Below are 17,705 nucleotides of genomic sequence, written 5' to 3'. Positions count from 1 at the left end.
ATGCCTTTGGTCTTTCTCAGCAGTGGAGAAGGTGACAGTTCCTCATATTACTCCTTGCCTGTATTTTTGATTCTTGCACTCTATTTTTATGTCTAGGTCTCCATTTCCATTGGTTCTGCGCCACTGTTTGGTGCTTAGCTTCCTACTTATCTGCATTGTGTAGACAAAAATGAGGAGAAAAGGAGACCTCAGCATAGCTCATCAGCATCATTTTGGAGCACAGTGTATTTCTTGTATAGCCACAAGGACAAATGCAAAGCTCCTAGGACGTTGAGGGGAAACAAATATGGAAAATTAACACAAAGGGAGAAAGTGAGTGGACATCTTGTGGCTTATGATGAAGGCACTTCATTGAGAAGAACCGAGCACAGAATTGGTCTTTAAAACAGAAAACTAAATTGAGTCTTCAGTGTCCAGGCAAGTGCTTATTCATTTATGAATTCATAAGTACATATTCAATTAAACATTCAGAGACAGTTTCAGGAGGGTCAGAGCTGCCTTGTAACCTTATCCCAGTTCTCAAACTCTAAAGAGGGGTGTGCAACACTTGTGAATATAAATATGGAGCAAAGCAGAGAAATGTATGTAGCCAGAGATCAGAAGCAAATTAAATTATAATCACCTGGAAAAAAACTTGTTTGACTCCAGTGTGTCTCACGACAAGTTCACTGAGCTGAAATTTAGTGGTGACTGCTTTAGCTGGAGAATTTCAGCCTGCATGGACAAGTGGTAAAGACTCTGTCTTCACAGAGAGACAACGGTGATCAAGGAAAAAAACAACCAAAACCTTCAAGAAAATATTTGGCAGTAGAAGTAACTCTTACAGGCTTGGTGGTGACTTTAGAAAGGTGAAAGTTGTTTTGTTGGTGTCCACATTGTTGATGTCCTTCCATTTAGAATGGCACAGCATGTGACATTATGTGCAATAAATTACAAAAGCATTTTTAAGTAATCAGAAAAACATAGCAGAAGACAAACAGAATGAGTCAGACATATCCATCCTTAAAATTGAGACTAGAAGTGAGAAATGATTGAATGTACTCTGGTGAGCAGGAGAAGAAAAGGATTTTTTTTCTATGTATCTTTGTGGTTTATCTCAATTGAAATTTATAACATCAACCCCCCTCCATACCCCAACCCCATTTTCTTTACGTGACATTTTCTAGAACAAGCAAGTTACATTATTGCAAAGAAATTGTGACCTAAATTCAAACAGGATTTTTCTGGCTGTTTAGCAGCCTTGGTTCCCATAACAGCAATGTTTTAAATAGCCTGGCTTCAGATGCTTGGGATACAAAAAGAAATTCTCACCAGTTAGATTCCTACCAATGGGAAAGTGGATTTAAGGAAAGCCATGAAAGAACAGAGCCAATCCAGCTGAGCAATTTGGCACAGGATCAGTCTATTTCAAACATGGGAGAGGCAGGTTCCAAACGAAAAGATGACTTGTCAACAAGTAATTCAAGTGTAGAAGATGACTAGGGCATAGAAGCAAAGAAAAGAAGTAGTTCACATTCCCTCAGGGAGACATTTTGCAGCATTTTTAGGAAAACTGGGAATCCCACATCCCCAAGAAATTGCATACAGAATGCAGACCTTTATGTTGCCGTATCTCTAGGCAGTATCTTCCTGCTCAGATAGTCCTTGAGGCATTGGAAATCACCAGAAAAAGGCCTGTACAGTCTCCTTCAGCTGAGGGGGTAGGGTTGCAGAAGATTCCAGGAATCCTAAGAACATAAGGTGAAAGATGGGGCTGAACTTAAGCAGTAGCATGATTCCCCCTTAAAATACCAAAATAGGTTTTTCTATCGACTTCATAAATACCCATGGACTAGAAGATGGTGCTCACAGGAAAAAACTGTGTATAAGAAACTGCACAAACTCATCATTCCCTTACAATTTATCAGTAGTTTTCCACTTTGGTTCATGTTATCTGGCCTATGACTGATGGATGTTCCTTTCCCTGGACTTGATTTAATTCTAAGTAAGGCAGACAAATTGCAGGCACCGAATACAAGCAGGCACATAGAGGAAATCGAGTTTTTTTTTCTGCAGAATGACACAAATTACCTGTTTGTTAATGGCAAAACTATGGATTTTGTGGACTTGTCTCCAGATTTTTTGCACACAGTTGTATCAGTAGGCTGAAACCATGTCTGTTTTTATACAGTACTCAAGCAACCTCATTGCTACTAAAAATGTATGTGCTGTGAAGTACCTGCAGAAATCTGGAGCCCAGGGCTTGGAGCTGGTGTCTTCCCAGCAGTTTAGAAATGACACTGAGTCATTGAATCAAATGTTTAAGGGATATGAGTTACTGAAAGTGAAATTATTTACAAAGAAGTGAAATGTCTTTTTGGATGTCAAAACACCTTGAAGTTCTTTGGTTTACATGTTGTACATTCACATCTTTCTGGTTTCTAGTATGTCTTTCTCTCTCTTTTTGCTGTATGAGACTCAGAAATAGCCAGAGGAGGAACTTTGCCTAGTGTTGTGCAATGAAACAAATTCAACACATATTTATTGCTGCCCAAGCAAGTTTATGAGATCCTTGTTACAACTTTATAGAAAAAAAAAAATCCTTGTATAAGTGTGATTTGAAATGGATGAACTTTTCAAGGGCCCAAATACCTACAGAAGTATATCTGTATATAATTGTGTCATTACCAAGAAAAAAATCTGCACAGACATGTTTCTGTGGCACTGCATCAGGCTGCTACTAATTCAGGAACATCTATATGTAGAACAGTTTCAAGGAAGACTTGCAGAGAAATGTGAGGGTTTTCCATACTGAAATAGTTGTATTACAATTCCTGCTGGGGTATACACGTATCAGTGTATAACTGTCTTGAGATAGACTTGATTTTCTTGTGCAGGACTTGATAAAATCAGTATTCTTTGCTCCACCTGTATGTTTGTACTTGTGCTATTTAATTTAGCCAAGCTGATTAAAGCAGTGCAGTTTTTGTATGTCAGCAAATAGCAGAGGGCTGTGTATATAGATACTGCAGACAGGCAATACCCAATCACTCCAGGGGTTATCAGGTTTATCAGCTGGTTTTGCTGCAGAGATGAATTCTGATTCTCTTGCTCATGTGCATTGTTCTGAACTCAATGGGTACACTTTTCTTTAGTGAGGTTTGAAGGTGTTACAAAATTTTAATGCTTAGATGAAATTTCAAGAAGTTACTGAAAAGGAAAACTGGGGGAAAAAAAACTAGGAAGCCTCTAAACTTTGATTCAATTGAAACTGAAATTACATTTTTCTGTGTTTCAATTTTTGTCTGTTATTAGAAAAATCAATATTACTACATACAGATCCTGAAGTGTTTTCTCAATTGAAGTTTTTCCTGAATTAAAATCACAACCTGCAGGAGTTACTCAGCATTAACACTGAAGCTGATAGAAATAACTAAAATTATTATGACCATTGATGAATTTTATAGAGATTTAAAAGGACCTGGGGAACATTTAATCAGAACAGCACACATTTTGGTATATCACTTATTCACTCTGTAGTCAGCATTCACTTCATAAAGCAAGCTTTTTGAGAAAGACTGTGACATTTGTGCAGTGCTACTGTAAACAAGCCAAGTTATAGTATCAATTTATACAATGATTATCAGAGTAATATTTTATTGGTGCTATAAAATTTACAAAAAAGGCAAGAGGCCAGGCAATCCTAGATTTTACAATTCTAAAAGTAGGAGAAAAATTTTCTAAGAAGTTGAGGTTAGAGACAAGTTTGATGGGAATGAAAATATTAAGGAATATGTGTATTATCTCGGTTCAGTTTTATGTTCTGTGGTGTTTTGCAAAACTTTGGCTGGGCACAGTCTTAGCTGCCCACTGAGACACCGGGTGTGAGTAAAATGAACCAAGGTAATGTGTGAACAGTGAGGCCAGGATTTGGTGGTTCATCAGCCCTTCCTTGTTGAAATACAATAAAGCAGAGCCTGGATGTCTATCCCAGGTAACTCACTGAGATCCAGAGACACCGTGAAAGATTCCTTGCTGGTATTAGCCCCCCCTGGATGTGTGATTGATGTGTTTCATTCACACAGAGTAAAATCAGCTTGTGGTAGAAAGCTATTGCCTACAGAGATGAGATTTACCTTCCTCCACCTCCCAGCCATGGGCATTGCCCATTTCCTGGAGGGTTTTCATTATCATATTCTTTAAGTCAGGGCCTTAGATGTTGCCAGTATTGCTGGGGCTTTTGGCCTTTTATTGTTGTTCTGTATCTCTGTTAGAGGACTCTGTGGGTGAACACCTGGAGGTGTGGGGCAGAGATGATCTCTGGACTGTCTGGAGAAGTCACTGTGTGATTTTTGGAAAACCGAGGGTGTCTTCTGTCTTACACGATGGCTGCAAGTTGGTTTGACACATGGCTGTATTGTCCATGGATGTTAGTGCAGCTCTAACTTCTATTTTTATTGTATTCAGCAGGGTATTGGTTTCTTTGACAGGTGGGGGTTTCTCCTGTTTTGGTTGGTGGGGCTTTTGTTGTTGGACACTTTTTTTTTTTTTTTTTTTTTTTTTTTTTTTGGCGAGACTGTCAAGATATTTTGTTCTGAATCTGTGAATATTGTGATCTTGAAGGTGGGTACCTAGCCAAAAAACTGAAGTTAATTTTTTTCTAAGTGTTTGGCTCCTGGCAACTGGTTGAAATGGGCAAATTTCCAGTTGTTCTAGGCACTTGGCATCTCTAGCTGCTCTTGTTGGTCTGCCCAAACCTACATTTATCCTACTTAAAAATATAAACAGGGTTGGGCAGTGTCCTGGGGTGACAGGACACCCTCTTTGGAGGTTCTCTCTCAAATTTGCCCTAAACCAGGACAGGTGGTTTGACAGCAGTAATGGCAGATACTGGGATACTGGGCACATCAGAATAAATATAAGGGCAAATATTTGAGCCACAAAGATGGGCTGAGAATAAAGGAACCATCAGCCAAAATGGGGTAATGTTGTCTCTTCTGGTAGAGGTGGCCACAGATAAAAGCTGATAGATTGGTAGCAGTTCTTAGTGGTGCTGAATCAGAGTGAAGGCAGTTGTGCTCTGAGGTTTGTGCATCAGATATGTTTGAGTAAAAACATTAGAAATTTATAGTGTTCTCATGGTGAGGAGTGCCCAGGCCAACAAAGGGCAATGAAAGAGGTTTTAGCTGAATGTTGGGGTCACCCCTCCCCTTGATAGACCAGCCAAATCTAGAGAGGGTTTTTTGGGTGTTCCAAAAGACTTTATGGGGAAAGAGGGGAAAAAAACTCAAAAGGGATAGAAACACTTGTAGAGAAAGAGTTTCTGCATTGGGTAGTAAGTGCAACGTAGCTGCACCTACCTGGAGGACTATAGCCTGTGGTTTGTCTCATTATATCTCTCACTTTAGTGACTTAGGTGGTTTAAGTTTATTGTCTTTGCTGGGACTTTTGACATTGGGGTAAAACTCATTGCAGGTGCAGCATCTCCACCCCCACTGCTGAATTTGTTCAATTTCATGACTGTTTTTTTGTCAGTCCTCTGTCACAAGGGGAGAGGAGGAAAAAACTGTAACTGGAAAACAGATCATGTTCCACCTTCTCTGCAGCTGCACCTGATCACCTTGAGCCTGTGTATTGCATTGGATGAGAAACTGAGGCTCACCTTAAATGCTCATAACTCATGGGTGTGACTTGCAGAATTCTCTCAGCCGAGCGGAGGTGGCAAGCAGCTCAGGGGTGCCCATAGAGGTTGGGCAGGGGGATGGTGCTGCAGCAAGGATGAATCTCCAAGGGAGCAGAGGGGCAGGTCTCCAAGAAAGAGGTCGTCAAACCCACTGCAGCAGTACACAAACGGCACCAGACCTGGCTGGAAGCCCATTTTTTTTCCGGAGCTCTGCGCTGATTTAACCCTCTCAAGCGGATGTACTTCAGCGCTGCAGCAGCAGGTCCACAAGCGAATGCAGTTGTCAGCTCCCCCAGCCGCCTCCCCGCGCCCCCAAAGCTTCAGCAGCGAAGCCGGGGCGGAGACGAGGAGCGGCGGGGACGGCCCAGGAGCCGCGCCCCTCCAGGCTCGGCGGCCACCGGCGCCGGGGGTCCCGGAGCTCCGCGGGGCCGCAACACGTGGGCGCGGGCGGCGCGGCGGGGCCGGGCGGGGCGCGGGGGCGGCGCCCGCCGTGCCGCTGTTCCCGGCCCAGGTGCTGAACCGGCGCCAGCCGCGGCTTAGCGTCCACCCCCGCCTCCTCCCGCGCAGCAGCTGGAGCACGAGAAAGCGGATCCGGCAAGTCCCGGTCCCTCCTCCTTCCTCCTCCTCCTCATCCTCCTGAGAGCCGCCGGAGGGAGAGAGGTCGGAGGCGCCGCTTCGCGCAGCCGGCGAGCATGGACCGGGCGGCGGCGGGGCCGGAGGCGGCCGGCGGCTGCTGCTCGCCGCTTGCATGAGGCGGCCGGGCGGCGGCGGGGAGTGAGGCCGGGCCGGGGCCGGGCTCGGCGGCTCCGGGCTCCGGCTGCTCCCGTAGCCACCCCCCGCCCCGGCCATGGCGGCGGCCGCTCGGCGGAGCCGCGGCGGGGCGGCGGTGCTGGGCCCGCTGCTGCTGCTGGGGCTGTGCGCCGGGCGGGCGGCGGGCGGGCCGCTCCGCTACTCGGTGCGGGAGGAGCTGCCGCACGGCGCCTTCGTGGGCAGCGTGGCGAGCGACCTGGGCGTGGATCCGCGGCGGCTGGCGGCCAGGGGAGCGCGGATCACCTCGGGCAGCGGCCGGCAGTACCTGGAGTTGGAGCTGGGCCGCGGGGCGCTGCTGGTGCGGGAGCGCATGGACCGCGAGGCGCTCTGCGAGCTGAGCCCCTCCTGCTTCCTCAGCCTGGAGCTGGTCATCGAGCAGCCCATCGAGGTGCACAACGTGGAGGTGGAGGTGCTGGACATCAATGACAACGCGCCGCGGTTCCCCCGCCAGGATTACCGGCTGGAGATCAGTGAGTCTGCCGTGCCCGGGGCCCGTTTCCACATTGAGAGTGCCCAGGACCCTGATGTGGGCACCAACTCTGTGCAGAACTATCTGCTCAGCCCCAATCGCCACTTTGTCCTGGACCTTAAAGACTTCCAGAGTGGCAGCAAACTCCTGGAACTGGTGCTGCAGCAGCCGCTGGACCGGGAGCAGAGTGCCCTGCAGCAGCTGGTGCTGACTGCTGTGGATGGTGGGGATCCCCCCAAATCCGGCACAGCCCAGATCTCTGTGCGAGTTGTGGATACCAATGACAACCCACCTGCCTTTGACCGCTCCACCTACACCGTGAGCCTTCTGGAGAACTCCCTGCCTGGCACTCTAGTGGTCAAACTCAATGCCTCAGACCCAGATGAGGGCTCTAACGGGGATGTGATCTACTCCTTCGGCAGCTACACCCCCCAGAAGGTGAGACAGCTCTTTAGTGTGGACCCACATTCGGGGGAGGTGCGGGTTAATGGCACTTTGGACTATGAGGAAGCATCCTCCTATGAGATCTATGTACAAGCCACTGATCAGGGCCCCGTCTCTATGGCTGGGCACTGCAAGGTGCTGGTCAACATTGTGGATGTCAATGATAATGCTCCTGAAGTGCAGCTGACCTCCCTGTACAGCCCAGTACCAGAGGATGCAAGGTCAGGAACTGTGGTGGCCCTGATGAGTGTCACTGACCAGGACTCAGGGCTGAACAAGCAGGTGAGCCTGCGCATCCCCCCTGGCCTCCCCTTCACTCTCAACTCCTTCAAGAACTCCTACACCTTGGTCACCCAGGGCAAACTGGACCACGAGAAAGCAGCAGCCTACAACATCACAGTTACTGCTACTGATTCTGGGAGCCCCCCTCTGTCCTCCCAGAAGGTGATCCATGTGGAGATCTCTGACATCAATGACAATCCTCCACGCTTCGAGGAGCCTGTGTACTCAGTTTACATCCCTGAGAACAACCCCCTTGGAGCCTTCCTGTGCACTATTAAAGCCACTGACCCAGATGTCGCCAAAAATGCCTATGTGTCCTATTCTCTGCTCGATGGAGAGATTGAAGGGCTACCAGTTGCTTCCTATGTCTCCATTAAATCTGACAGTGGCAACATGTATGCTGTCAGGTCCTTTGACTATGAGACACTGAGGGAGTTCCAGGTCATTGTCCAGGCTCAGGATGCTGGGATCCCACCACTGAGCAGCACTGTCACTGTCTATATCTACGTGGTGGATGTGAATGACCATGCTCCACAGATTCTGTATCCTACCTCAACCAACACTTCCGCAGCCCTGGAGATGATCCCACGCTCGGCATATGCTGGATATTTGGTAACCAAAATTATAGCCATTGATGGGGACTCAGGACAAAATGCCTGGTTGTTCTTCTACCTGGTGCAAACCTCAGATCCGGGTTTGTTCAGGATAGAGCTCCATACTGGGGAGATTAGGACTACTCGCAAGCTGGGGGAGGACAGCACACCTACTTTCAACCTGACGGTGGAGGTGAGAGACAATGGAGAGCCATCGATGTCCTCATCAGTAGCCATCACTATTGCTGTGGTGGACAGAGTTTCCAAAATCATCCCTGATAGAAGAAGACACTTTAAAAGCCCGAGCAATTACTCAGAGGTCACTCTTTATCTCATTATCGCTTTGAGCGCCATCTCCTTCGTTTTCCTTTTCACAATCATTGGGCTTTCTATCATCAAGTGCTACAGATACAGTCTGTATGGGAGCTCCTGCTGTGCAGGGTGCTGTACGGTCAGAGAACGGAGTCCTGCTGAATTGTACAAGCAGGCCAACAACAACATTGATGCTAGATTGCCCCAAGGTTTAAAAGTACAGCCCCATTTCATTGAAGTGAGGGGCAATGGGTCTCTCACTAAGACCTACTGCTATAAGGCCTGCCTGACTGCAGGATCGGGAAGTGACACTTTCATGTTTTACAATACCTGTGGCCCAACAGGAACTACTGGTCCCTCTGCAGTGGTGACTGAGAGGCATCTGACAGGACAAAGTGGGCAGAGTGCACAAAACCTGATCATACTTAGAAATGACTCCATTACTCCTAATGAGGTGAGGCTACCTTGGTAAATGGTCTGCACAGTGCTCTGAGCAAATCTTTACTCAGGCAGAGGTTCCAACTGGAAAACTCAGATGAAGCATATTCCCTTAGGGGCTTGCTGACACTCAGCTCTGAAACTTGGTTATAATGAATCTAATCTATGCCATGCATTTTGTTTCTAGGTAAATACTGAGGTTTTCAGGGTGCAGTTGGTAAGTTCAGTTTATGTGTCTGTTGTTCGAGATTCACCTAAATTCTGCAGAAAATGCTGTACTGGGTATTGCATCCTTCCCTGTCTAAAATTGCCTGCTGCTACAGAGTGCTAAGGAGTGACATATCTCATCTTACAGTTTTGATGGGAAAACTCATATTGCAGGGGGAAAAATAATCAGTGATTAGCCTTGAAATCAAAAGGTTACTTTTGGTAACCATAACATGGCAGTTATGGGTGTTTGCTGCTTTGCTGCTTCCCACCTAAGTAAATCTGTTGAATTTAAGAAAGGCATATTATTGCAAGGATCTTGCTAATGTGAGTGTGTTTTAGTTGTCTAAAAACTGCAATCCCTCCTCTGATAATGTCTGTTCTACCCAGTGCTTTATTTTATGCTTTTTAGCCTGTGACAACCCAGTGACATCTTTGCAGAGAATTACAGCAAGTCACCATCATTAAGTTACAGAGTGACAACTTCGAGCCTGCTGGGTTGCTGTTGAAAATTGTTTAATACCTATGGTTTGACCAGCCGTGTATTAACCTTTGCAATGTTTTCCCACAGTGAAGAATTAATGGTTGCTTTATGCTGGTGTGCAGGAAGCCTGCAGCTGGTGTGTGGTTTGCATGATCTGTGCAGTTTCCTTTCTACACATGTTGGGACTCAACTCAGCAGCAGTCACAGGAGAGACTAATTCTGGTGCACAAAAGGAAAATATTGCCATTACTGTGTGTTGTTTGTATCCCATAATTGTGGCAGGTGTAAGATCAGTTTGTGCATTAATGTATACTATGCCCCAGACAGGGGAAAGTCAGGGAAATAACTGGTGGGATAGAAAGGAGCCTGCCTTGTGTAATCTTGCCACAGAAATAGCACTCATTTATTTCTACTTTTTTATTTACTTCTTTTATTATTTATTTCTACTTTTTCACATATGAAGATGTTAGCATCTTTAGCAGCTGTTTTTCTTGAAGATGCCCATATCTTAAGGCCCAGCAAGTCTCCATAAAAATCCTTTTAGTGAGTAATGATCATCCATTCAACATTAATCCATTTAAAATTAATGCATTATTTTTCTGTTAATCACAGTGGCAGGGTACAGGGGAAGTGCTTTTTCTCTTTCTCTGTAGTTTTTGTATCTTAACATTTTTCTGAGTGTAATAAAATGCCTGGAACGTGTTTGATATAGGAGGGAATATGGGACATACTCTATAAGCATGTATGCTGAGGAACCAACGAGTGAAACACACATTTCATAGCTGATTTTTTGGGGTGGGAGGTGTGCAAGAAGAAAAGCACTAACTGGAAATGACTTCACTTTGGATGCAAGACCAGTATGAAATCAGTTTAACAAAGTGATTCCTATCACATTTTGAGACTCACTCCACTGAATGCAAGGAATTAGCAAGCTTTGATTACCAGCAGAGATCAGGCAGTGGCAGCAAAGCCAGCCCAAACTTGGAGTACAAAAGTAGAGAAATGTATAGAACCAACTAATGAATGCTGCCTGTGTGGAGTTGTCATCCAAAAGGGGAATCAATTATTCAACTCATTCTGTATGATTTAAGCAGAGGTGAAGTTCTGACAAGTTATACTCATCACAAATTCTTTGCTTTCTGCTGCTTAACCTGTCCTGTGGTGGGACATTCTGTGAAGATGCATCAAGGCCATTGCACATGAGGAAATGGCTGAATGTAATGGCACTCACTAACGAGTAGTTCCTAGCTAATTACACACTGAAAGTCATATCTTTCTCCTGTTTCAAGCTCAGCTTTTGCACTGAAGATGCCATCAATTGCTTAGCAACACTGAATTCTACATTTTAAGGATAATCATCTTTGTATTATTAGATTTTCAGAGAACTGTGTTTCTCTTTTTAGTTAAAGTGAACTTTGAATCAGCCTTTAAGAGCCTGTGCCTTCACTTGTGAGGCATAGCAAGGCAGTATTGTCCTTGTACCAATTCACAAAGTCAGTCTCTGATCTGTGTGTTACTTTTAGATAATGTGAACTGTTTTTCTTGTTTTTTTCTTCCACACAATTTTTGGAAATTGATTTTCTACTGGTCGTTCATTGATGAAGATGGGACCTGGTGAATGGGTTTGCTATGCACAGATAATCATACTTAAGGTTTCACAGTGGCTAATATTTTAAAAATGTTGTTTATGCAGTGAGAGGAAAAATATTTCCAAGTTATTTGGGATTAATCTCAGTAACATTTGGGGCAATAAGTCTTAGTTCCTTTCATATTTACTGGTAAGGTCAAAGATGCAAATAATTACACTAAGTTGTGACTGACTGTATTGGGTCATTAGAAGGATACAGTAGAAGTGAAAACAAGTGCAATAAGTTTAAGTGGGGGCTTTTCTGTACCTGGTGAAGTTCTGACTCCTGTGTGGCTATTCCTTTTTTTACTGCCAGTGTTGTGATGGTGGAATGGAGGCTTGTTTCTGCAAGATAGCTGCTGCTGCTTCTGTGCTCACCCTGCTTACCTGCACAGTCCTTTATGGGTTGATAAGTAAGACTCAGACCAAGGGTGTTTTGTAAAAGAGGGAATGTACTAATGCAGCTGCACAGCAAATTTTGGACATGGTTATTGGTGTCAGGAGGCTGGTGATAAGGGTAGCAGTGCGGGGTTAATGGATATTGCTCTCTCATCAGATAACTACTGCAGAGGGACCAGGCAGGCAGTGTAGGCAAAATAAAGGGATAGAAAAATATTGTGGCTTCATTTCTGGTGCTGTGTGTGTTATGGGCAGCCTGGACTCCTGTTTTTTGAAAGAGGGGTGTGCAGTCTATGAAGAAGTTGTGTAAGAAGTTGTGATTTTGTTACTGGGCACTGCTGCAATGATGATCTGTCATTTTCAGGAAGGGTTTCAGTGCTTTAGTCTGGAGTCTGTTTCCTCAAATTCCTGTGAAGATGCTGAACGATGTCTGGGTAGTGTCTGTCCTTGGTTTTTCTTTTCATCTTTCCTGTTTTGTTCTTACATCCTGTGCAGTTAAGCTCATTTCTCGTGTCTTGCATCTCATGACAGCCTTTTCCCTCCAATGCAGGAAATAACAATCAAACCAAAATGTTTTAACAGGAGTTTTCTGTCCCAGAAGGCAGCCTGGCACATTCTTAATTAGGAGCAGGCAGTCGGGCTACTTGATAGAACTAAACTCTTTTATATTATACATTTCCTTGTACCCTTTTTTGTGTGGTGACACATGTGGATGAAAAAATATGATGTTTCATGTGTTGGTCAGAAATAAAGTGTGTTACCCTATGGACACTTTTCAAGAAAGTGAAAAAAACTGCACAGTGATGGTGGTAAGACCCAGGAGATCCGTTGGAGTGTTACAACTGTTTGCTTGAGTCTCTTTCTCTGAATTTTTCACTTCAGAACTAGCTTGCTAAACACATGGAAAAAAAGAAAGCAACACTTGAGTTGAACACATTTTGATACTGCTTTAAATGCAAGCCTGTTTTGAAGTGTCTAAACCTAGTAACCCCACAGCATTGTTTAGCAGTCTGTCCAGGAGATTTATCTCAGAGGATTTAAAGGTATTAATGGTGGAATGTCTTACAATCTCAGTTCAAGAACTTAAGCCTTTAAGAAATTCTCCAGCCCTGGTGACATTGAAAAGGTTAACTATAAATGTTTGTTCTTTTGTTTAATGGCAGTGTCTGAGGCTGCTCAGCTCAGCAGGGACAGTGCTCTGTGCTTCAGGGCAGTCAGGTGCTGGGTTTGAGGCTTCTGCTGTGCCAGCAGAAATCTGCATCCAAGATTAAGCAGAGGTGTTTTCCTCCTCTTGGAACTCATTAAATGTACTTTACAGAGGCACTTGTCTGTTCCCTCGCCTCAGTTTTCTCAGAGTTAGGAATGCAAATGAACATTCCCAGACTTTGGGCTTTTGAATTACACCCTTTTCCAGTTTCCTTTTTGATTTCTTGAAAGGGAAACACACTTTTAAATAGTTTGTTCTCCACATCAAGTTAATTCTAAACATTTACAGAAGGAAAGCATGAGTAGAAGCCTCTGTTTCCTCATACCTGTCAGCATTGTCTGACTGGGAAATAAGCAGACCATTATGTGGTTAGGGGTTCTAAAAGGCTTTTATTAATGCTTCAAAGCAGATCCTTTTGATAAATATACCTTATGTCATTCTGTTGTGCATTTGTGTGCAAATCAGAGTGAAGCAGGATGTTTTTACAAGTCTCAGCATCTGGTAACTGTAAATAGTTGATTCATGCTTCTCTACCTCAAGCAGGTTTTGTTCTAGCAAGCACTGAAGTGAAAGGTAGTGTTTGCATTGATCCATTGAATATGGGATCAGGGCAATATTTTAAAAAATCAGAAATTTCTTCTACCCCAGGGAGAAATTCTTACTGTATTAGGTAAAAAAGAGAGCTGAGGAAAATGTTTGTAACAATACATTTTCAACTAAATTTATTCTCCACAAACCAATGAAACAATTCTTCAGTTAACCCACTTGAAAACTACTGTGTGACATTTTGCAGGCGCTTTCTTGCTCCTAAGATGGCTCTGTTTTACATTATACATTCACATTATCAGACTTCCCAGTGGGGTTGGTTCTTTATGGCCAGCACCACTGATGTCTGTGGTTCTGTGGCTGGCAGAATGTGAGTCTGGTGCCTGGAAGAAGCAGCAGGAGCAAACTGGTGGCATGAGGTGCAGTGACAACCCCTTCTACAGGCACCTGGATAGATTTTGACTTGTCTCACACTATAATGGTGATGTGCTGTAACTGAATCAGAAAAAGCAGCTGATGGGAGAAAAGAGAATGGGTGATTACTTCTGTGCTGGATCATGGGATTTCTTTCACCTACTGACAGGACTGCTGGACCTGCTACGTGGCTTCCAAAAATCTCTGAGCAAAGTGGCAAACTAAAATTAACTTCAAGCTAGTAGAATGTGCTGGCTTGTGATAAACAGAGTCTTGTAATGAGCTGGGGAGGTAAAAGGAACAATATTGTATTCATCAGCATTGTGTGACATTGTGAGAATGTGGGGATTTACAACTGGGAAGCACCTGGACCCCTTCAGAGCCTGTGTTCCTCTTTGTGCTCCCTCTGTGCACTCACACAGCCGTACCTTGTCCTGGTGGGGTTGGTTTAGGACACACTGCACATCCCACAGCCAAATCTGTGATAGGGCTTTGCAGAGGAGCCCACTGAGAGCTGCTCTGGGCACCTGAGGAGCCAGCTCTGCTCTGAGGTGCTGTCCTGGCAGGTTTCAGGGAGAGCTTTGGTGAAGGTGGACTGTTCTTAACCAGAGATATAAACCACCCAGGCCTGTAGGCTGTGAATTCCTCAGGGATTTCTAAGAAGCAGCACTTCTGCAGCTGAGCTGGGGAGAGATATTACTGAATAGGTTTGCTGCTTCTGCTGTGCTCAGCTTCTGTTACTGCTCATACTTTATTGCTTTTCTAGTCCAGGCTCACTTAGAGATGTATTGAAACAACTTTTCTCTTATGGCCATGGAAACTGAAAGAATTACAGTCTGTAGCAGAACAAAGGAGAAGCCAGTTATGCTGACAAAATAGAAATTTCACTGATTTTGTCAGTTGCAGGACACTGACCTGTGGTAACACAAGTGTGGGATAAATGTGCCTCTTGCTGAGCTTTGAAAATACCCAGTCAAGCAGCAAACACATGGTAAAACTGGGTGAAAATAGCTCTGCACAAAGGCAGGCTGCTGCCCAACTGCCTTGTGCTCTGGTTCTTCCTCTAATGACTTTAAAAAGAAGTCACAGATACTGATTTTTTTTTTTCATAGTTAAAAATACCCCCAGCCTCTGACTGTGGCAATAGTTCCACCTCCAGAGTACATTTTGCTGATCCTGTTTCCTTCTTCCTTCTTCTGCTCCTCTGGGAGCAGCACTGAAGCCCTACCCAAGGAGTCAGAGCAAAGAGAGAACTGTTTGGGAATAGCCACAAGATGCCAGAGCTTCTGGACAGTAACCCTTGAAAACACCAGTCTCTTAATTTCTCTGTTATTGACATGAGGAGTCTTGGTCCGTGCATGTGAAGTGAAAAAATGTTTAATTTCTAAGTAATGAGATTCTCCTGCCACCATCACCTGTTTAAGATCTGATGTCCCATTGCAAACAGAACCTAGATTTTTATCTTCTACTCAAGAGCTGGAAAGCTCTCCTCCAAAACCCAAAAATCTATGTACTGTGAGTGAGTGGTTGTTTTCCTCTTTTCTCACTCCTACCCAACCCGTGTCAGACTTTTTCAGTGCTTTCCTGTAATCCCACTTCATCTGTGTTTTGCCTGGGACTGTGGTAAGATTCCTCCTCCTCACATTGCCTACAAGCCTGTGCGAGTTAATAACCTGCACCTCTCAAACTGCAAAATAGAACAAAAGTCCAGCAGTTCCCCTGCTATAAAAAAAAACCCAGCAGAAGGAAAGACAAATCTTCTGGTGTCAGCACCCTTCATACTCAAGAAAGACAAAGTAGGAGAGGACCTGGTCAGTGTGTGTTGTTCTCTATCCTCTTTCATTGACTGTTACAACGTGCTTGACTTTAGAGTTGCTTTGACATCCCTGGGACTGGGGCCAAAATGGAATTAATCAGAAAAGACTAGAACCATGCATAATGGGCTTCTTGTCAAACCACTTTCTGCTAAACTCAGCAGAACCTGAGCATGACAGAGAACAGGGGGCTAAATGGGAAGGAAATTGCTAGCACAGATGTTTAATGTGTGGCTGCAAACAGCAGCCTCCTCCTCCCTTTTGTGTAACTCAGACCATAAAGAATACTTGTATGTGCATCATCCAAGAGCATCTCAGCCTTGAGTGATGCTGGACCTGGGAAGTGTGGTGATGGAGCAATACTGTAAGTTGTAATTGCTCCATTTTTGTTTGAATAAAACCTATTGATCCAGGGAAAAGCATATGCCAAACCTCAAGAGGAAAGACAGAGTTGGCCTTAAATAATTCAGAACATTCAACACTTTCTTTTTCTCTTTCAAGTAATGGGGTCAAATTCATTCCTGATCTGCCTCCAATAATTTGAAGAGAATTAAACCATTACTGTCATTTATTATTTGTGTGATTGGCACTGTGCAAGACACATCAGGAATGAATGAATGTAGTCCATTATGTTTTTGGATATAAGTTCTGTCTTTGGATTCCAGTGCCTGAACTTAAGCACTCACTACACTATCACCTACAGAATAATGTTTTTAGTATACTGAGAAATAACCTTGGTATGTCCTCAGGGCTTAATTTTAAGACACCTGAGCTTGCACTCATGGGCTGTAGTTGAAAATTACAATGACAGTCCCCTGACAATGTGAAAACTATTTTCTGGAGCAATTTTTTTATCAACAGAGGATTTCTTAATTATCTCCTTATTTAGCAAGTCATGCTGCAGCACATCAGCATATGCTGAGATTGATTGGTCAAAGGGTATTGCTGGCTATTTTCCCCTTCTACCTTTTATGCCCTCTCATGAATATGGAGAATCTAATAGGTTTTGGTATTATGGACATGTCTGTCCTTAATAAAAGACTTGCTGCAGTCTGCAAATCTGATACCATCCACTGCAGTCCTCTGCAGTACACTGAATTCCAGCAGAAACCTCACTGCCCCATGTCCCCTCACATTCATACCCCCTCAGGCAGATAATATTCAGTACAGGAGTTTGAGTTTCCTCACCTTACCAGGTAAACAAACAATGTATTTTCTGGATTTCTGATTTTTTTTTTTATCCTATGCCCAAAATGTTGATGAATGTATGAAATGACTTTCCAGCAGTTTGCAGCATTAAATGTTGTTCCACAGAGATCATCTCTAGCCACAGGCCTTGGCGTGCAGACAAGTTTATTGCACAGCCACTCCCTGTGTGCCCATTTGAAAGTTTCTTTCGATTTATAGGAAGATTTGGCAATTCACAAAAATTGACTATATCCATATAGGTTTTTCTGACAAAATTAGCCAGATGCAGATGCTTTTTAGCATGTTTTACTGCCACTAACAGCATTGTCCTGGGCTTTTGTTTCTACAGCCAAAACACCCCAATCCGGACTGGCGCTACTCTGCATCCCTGAGGGCAGGAATGCAAAGGTATGTGTGGTGTTACTCCAGAGAGGGGGAATTCTGACCTTTTCCTCTGTGAAAAGGACAAAGTTTCTTCTGATGCTATAGACTGATGATATCCATGCTGAGATGGAAAGCACCTGAGTTCTGCTGCTGTCACTTCCAATCTCCACATGCTCCAGATTCAGTCTGACTTGCATCTTATGCTGTTACTGCACTGCTGTAGAGCTGTGCTGTTCTTTCTTTTTACCTTCTGCTTTTGTATCCATTGACTGTCAAGGCATAATTGTTCCAATTATTGAATCATTTAATTGTCAATATATACTTTTTGTTTATTTTAAAGCTCCCTGTAATCATGAGTGCTGATGTTTTCAACAGTCAGTCTGCATTTCCATCTTCTTGTTTCTCATTACCATAAAAGTAGCTGC

General features: G+C 44.1%; 1 protein-coding gene across 1 annotated transcript in view; it reads left to right on the top strand.

Annotated features, from left to right (window-relative positions):
• The window catches only part of LOC137482898 (protocadherin alpha-2-like), a 100,029-nt gene that overhangs the window by 43,163 nt on the left and 39,161 nt on the right, over window positions 1–17,705 (top strand). Inside the window, exon 2 of the mRNA XM_068205530.1 lies at window positions 17,246–17,304. Within this exon, the coding sequence (XP_068061631.1) occupies window positions 17,246–17,304 (59 nt within the window). The remainder of the gene's footprint in view (window positions 1–17,245; window positions 17,305–17,705) is intronic.

The sequence above is a fragment of the Anomalospiza imberbis genome, chromosome 15 (genome assembly GCF_031753505.1).
Source record: "Anomalospiza imberbis isolate Cuckoo-Finch-1a 21T00152 chromosome 15, ASM3175350v1, whole genome shotgun sequence".
NCBI classification, from domain to species: Eukaryota; Metazoa; Chordata; class Aves; order Passeriformes; family Viduidae; genus Anomalospiza; species Anomalospiza imberbis.
Note: the sequence above shows the minus strand (reverse complement) of the source record. Positions and strands in the feature narration are given on the sequence as shown.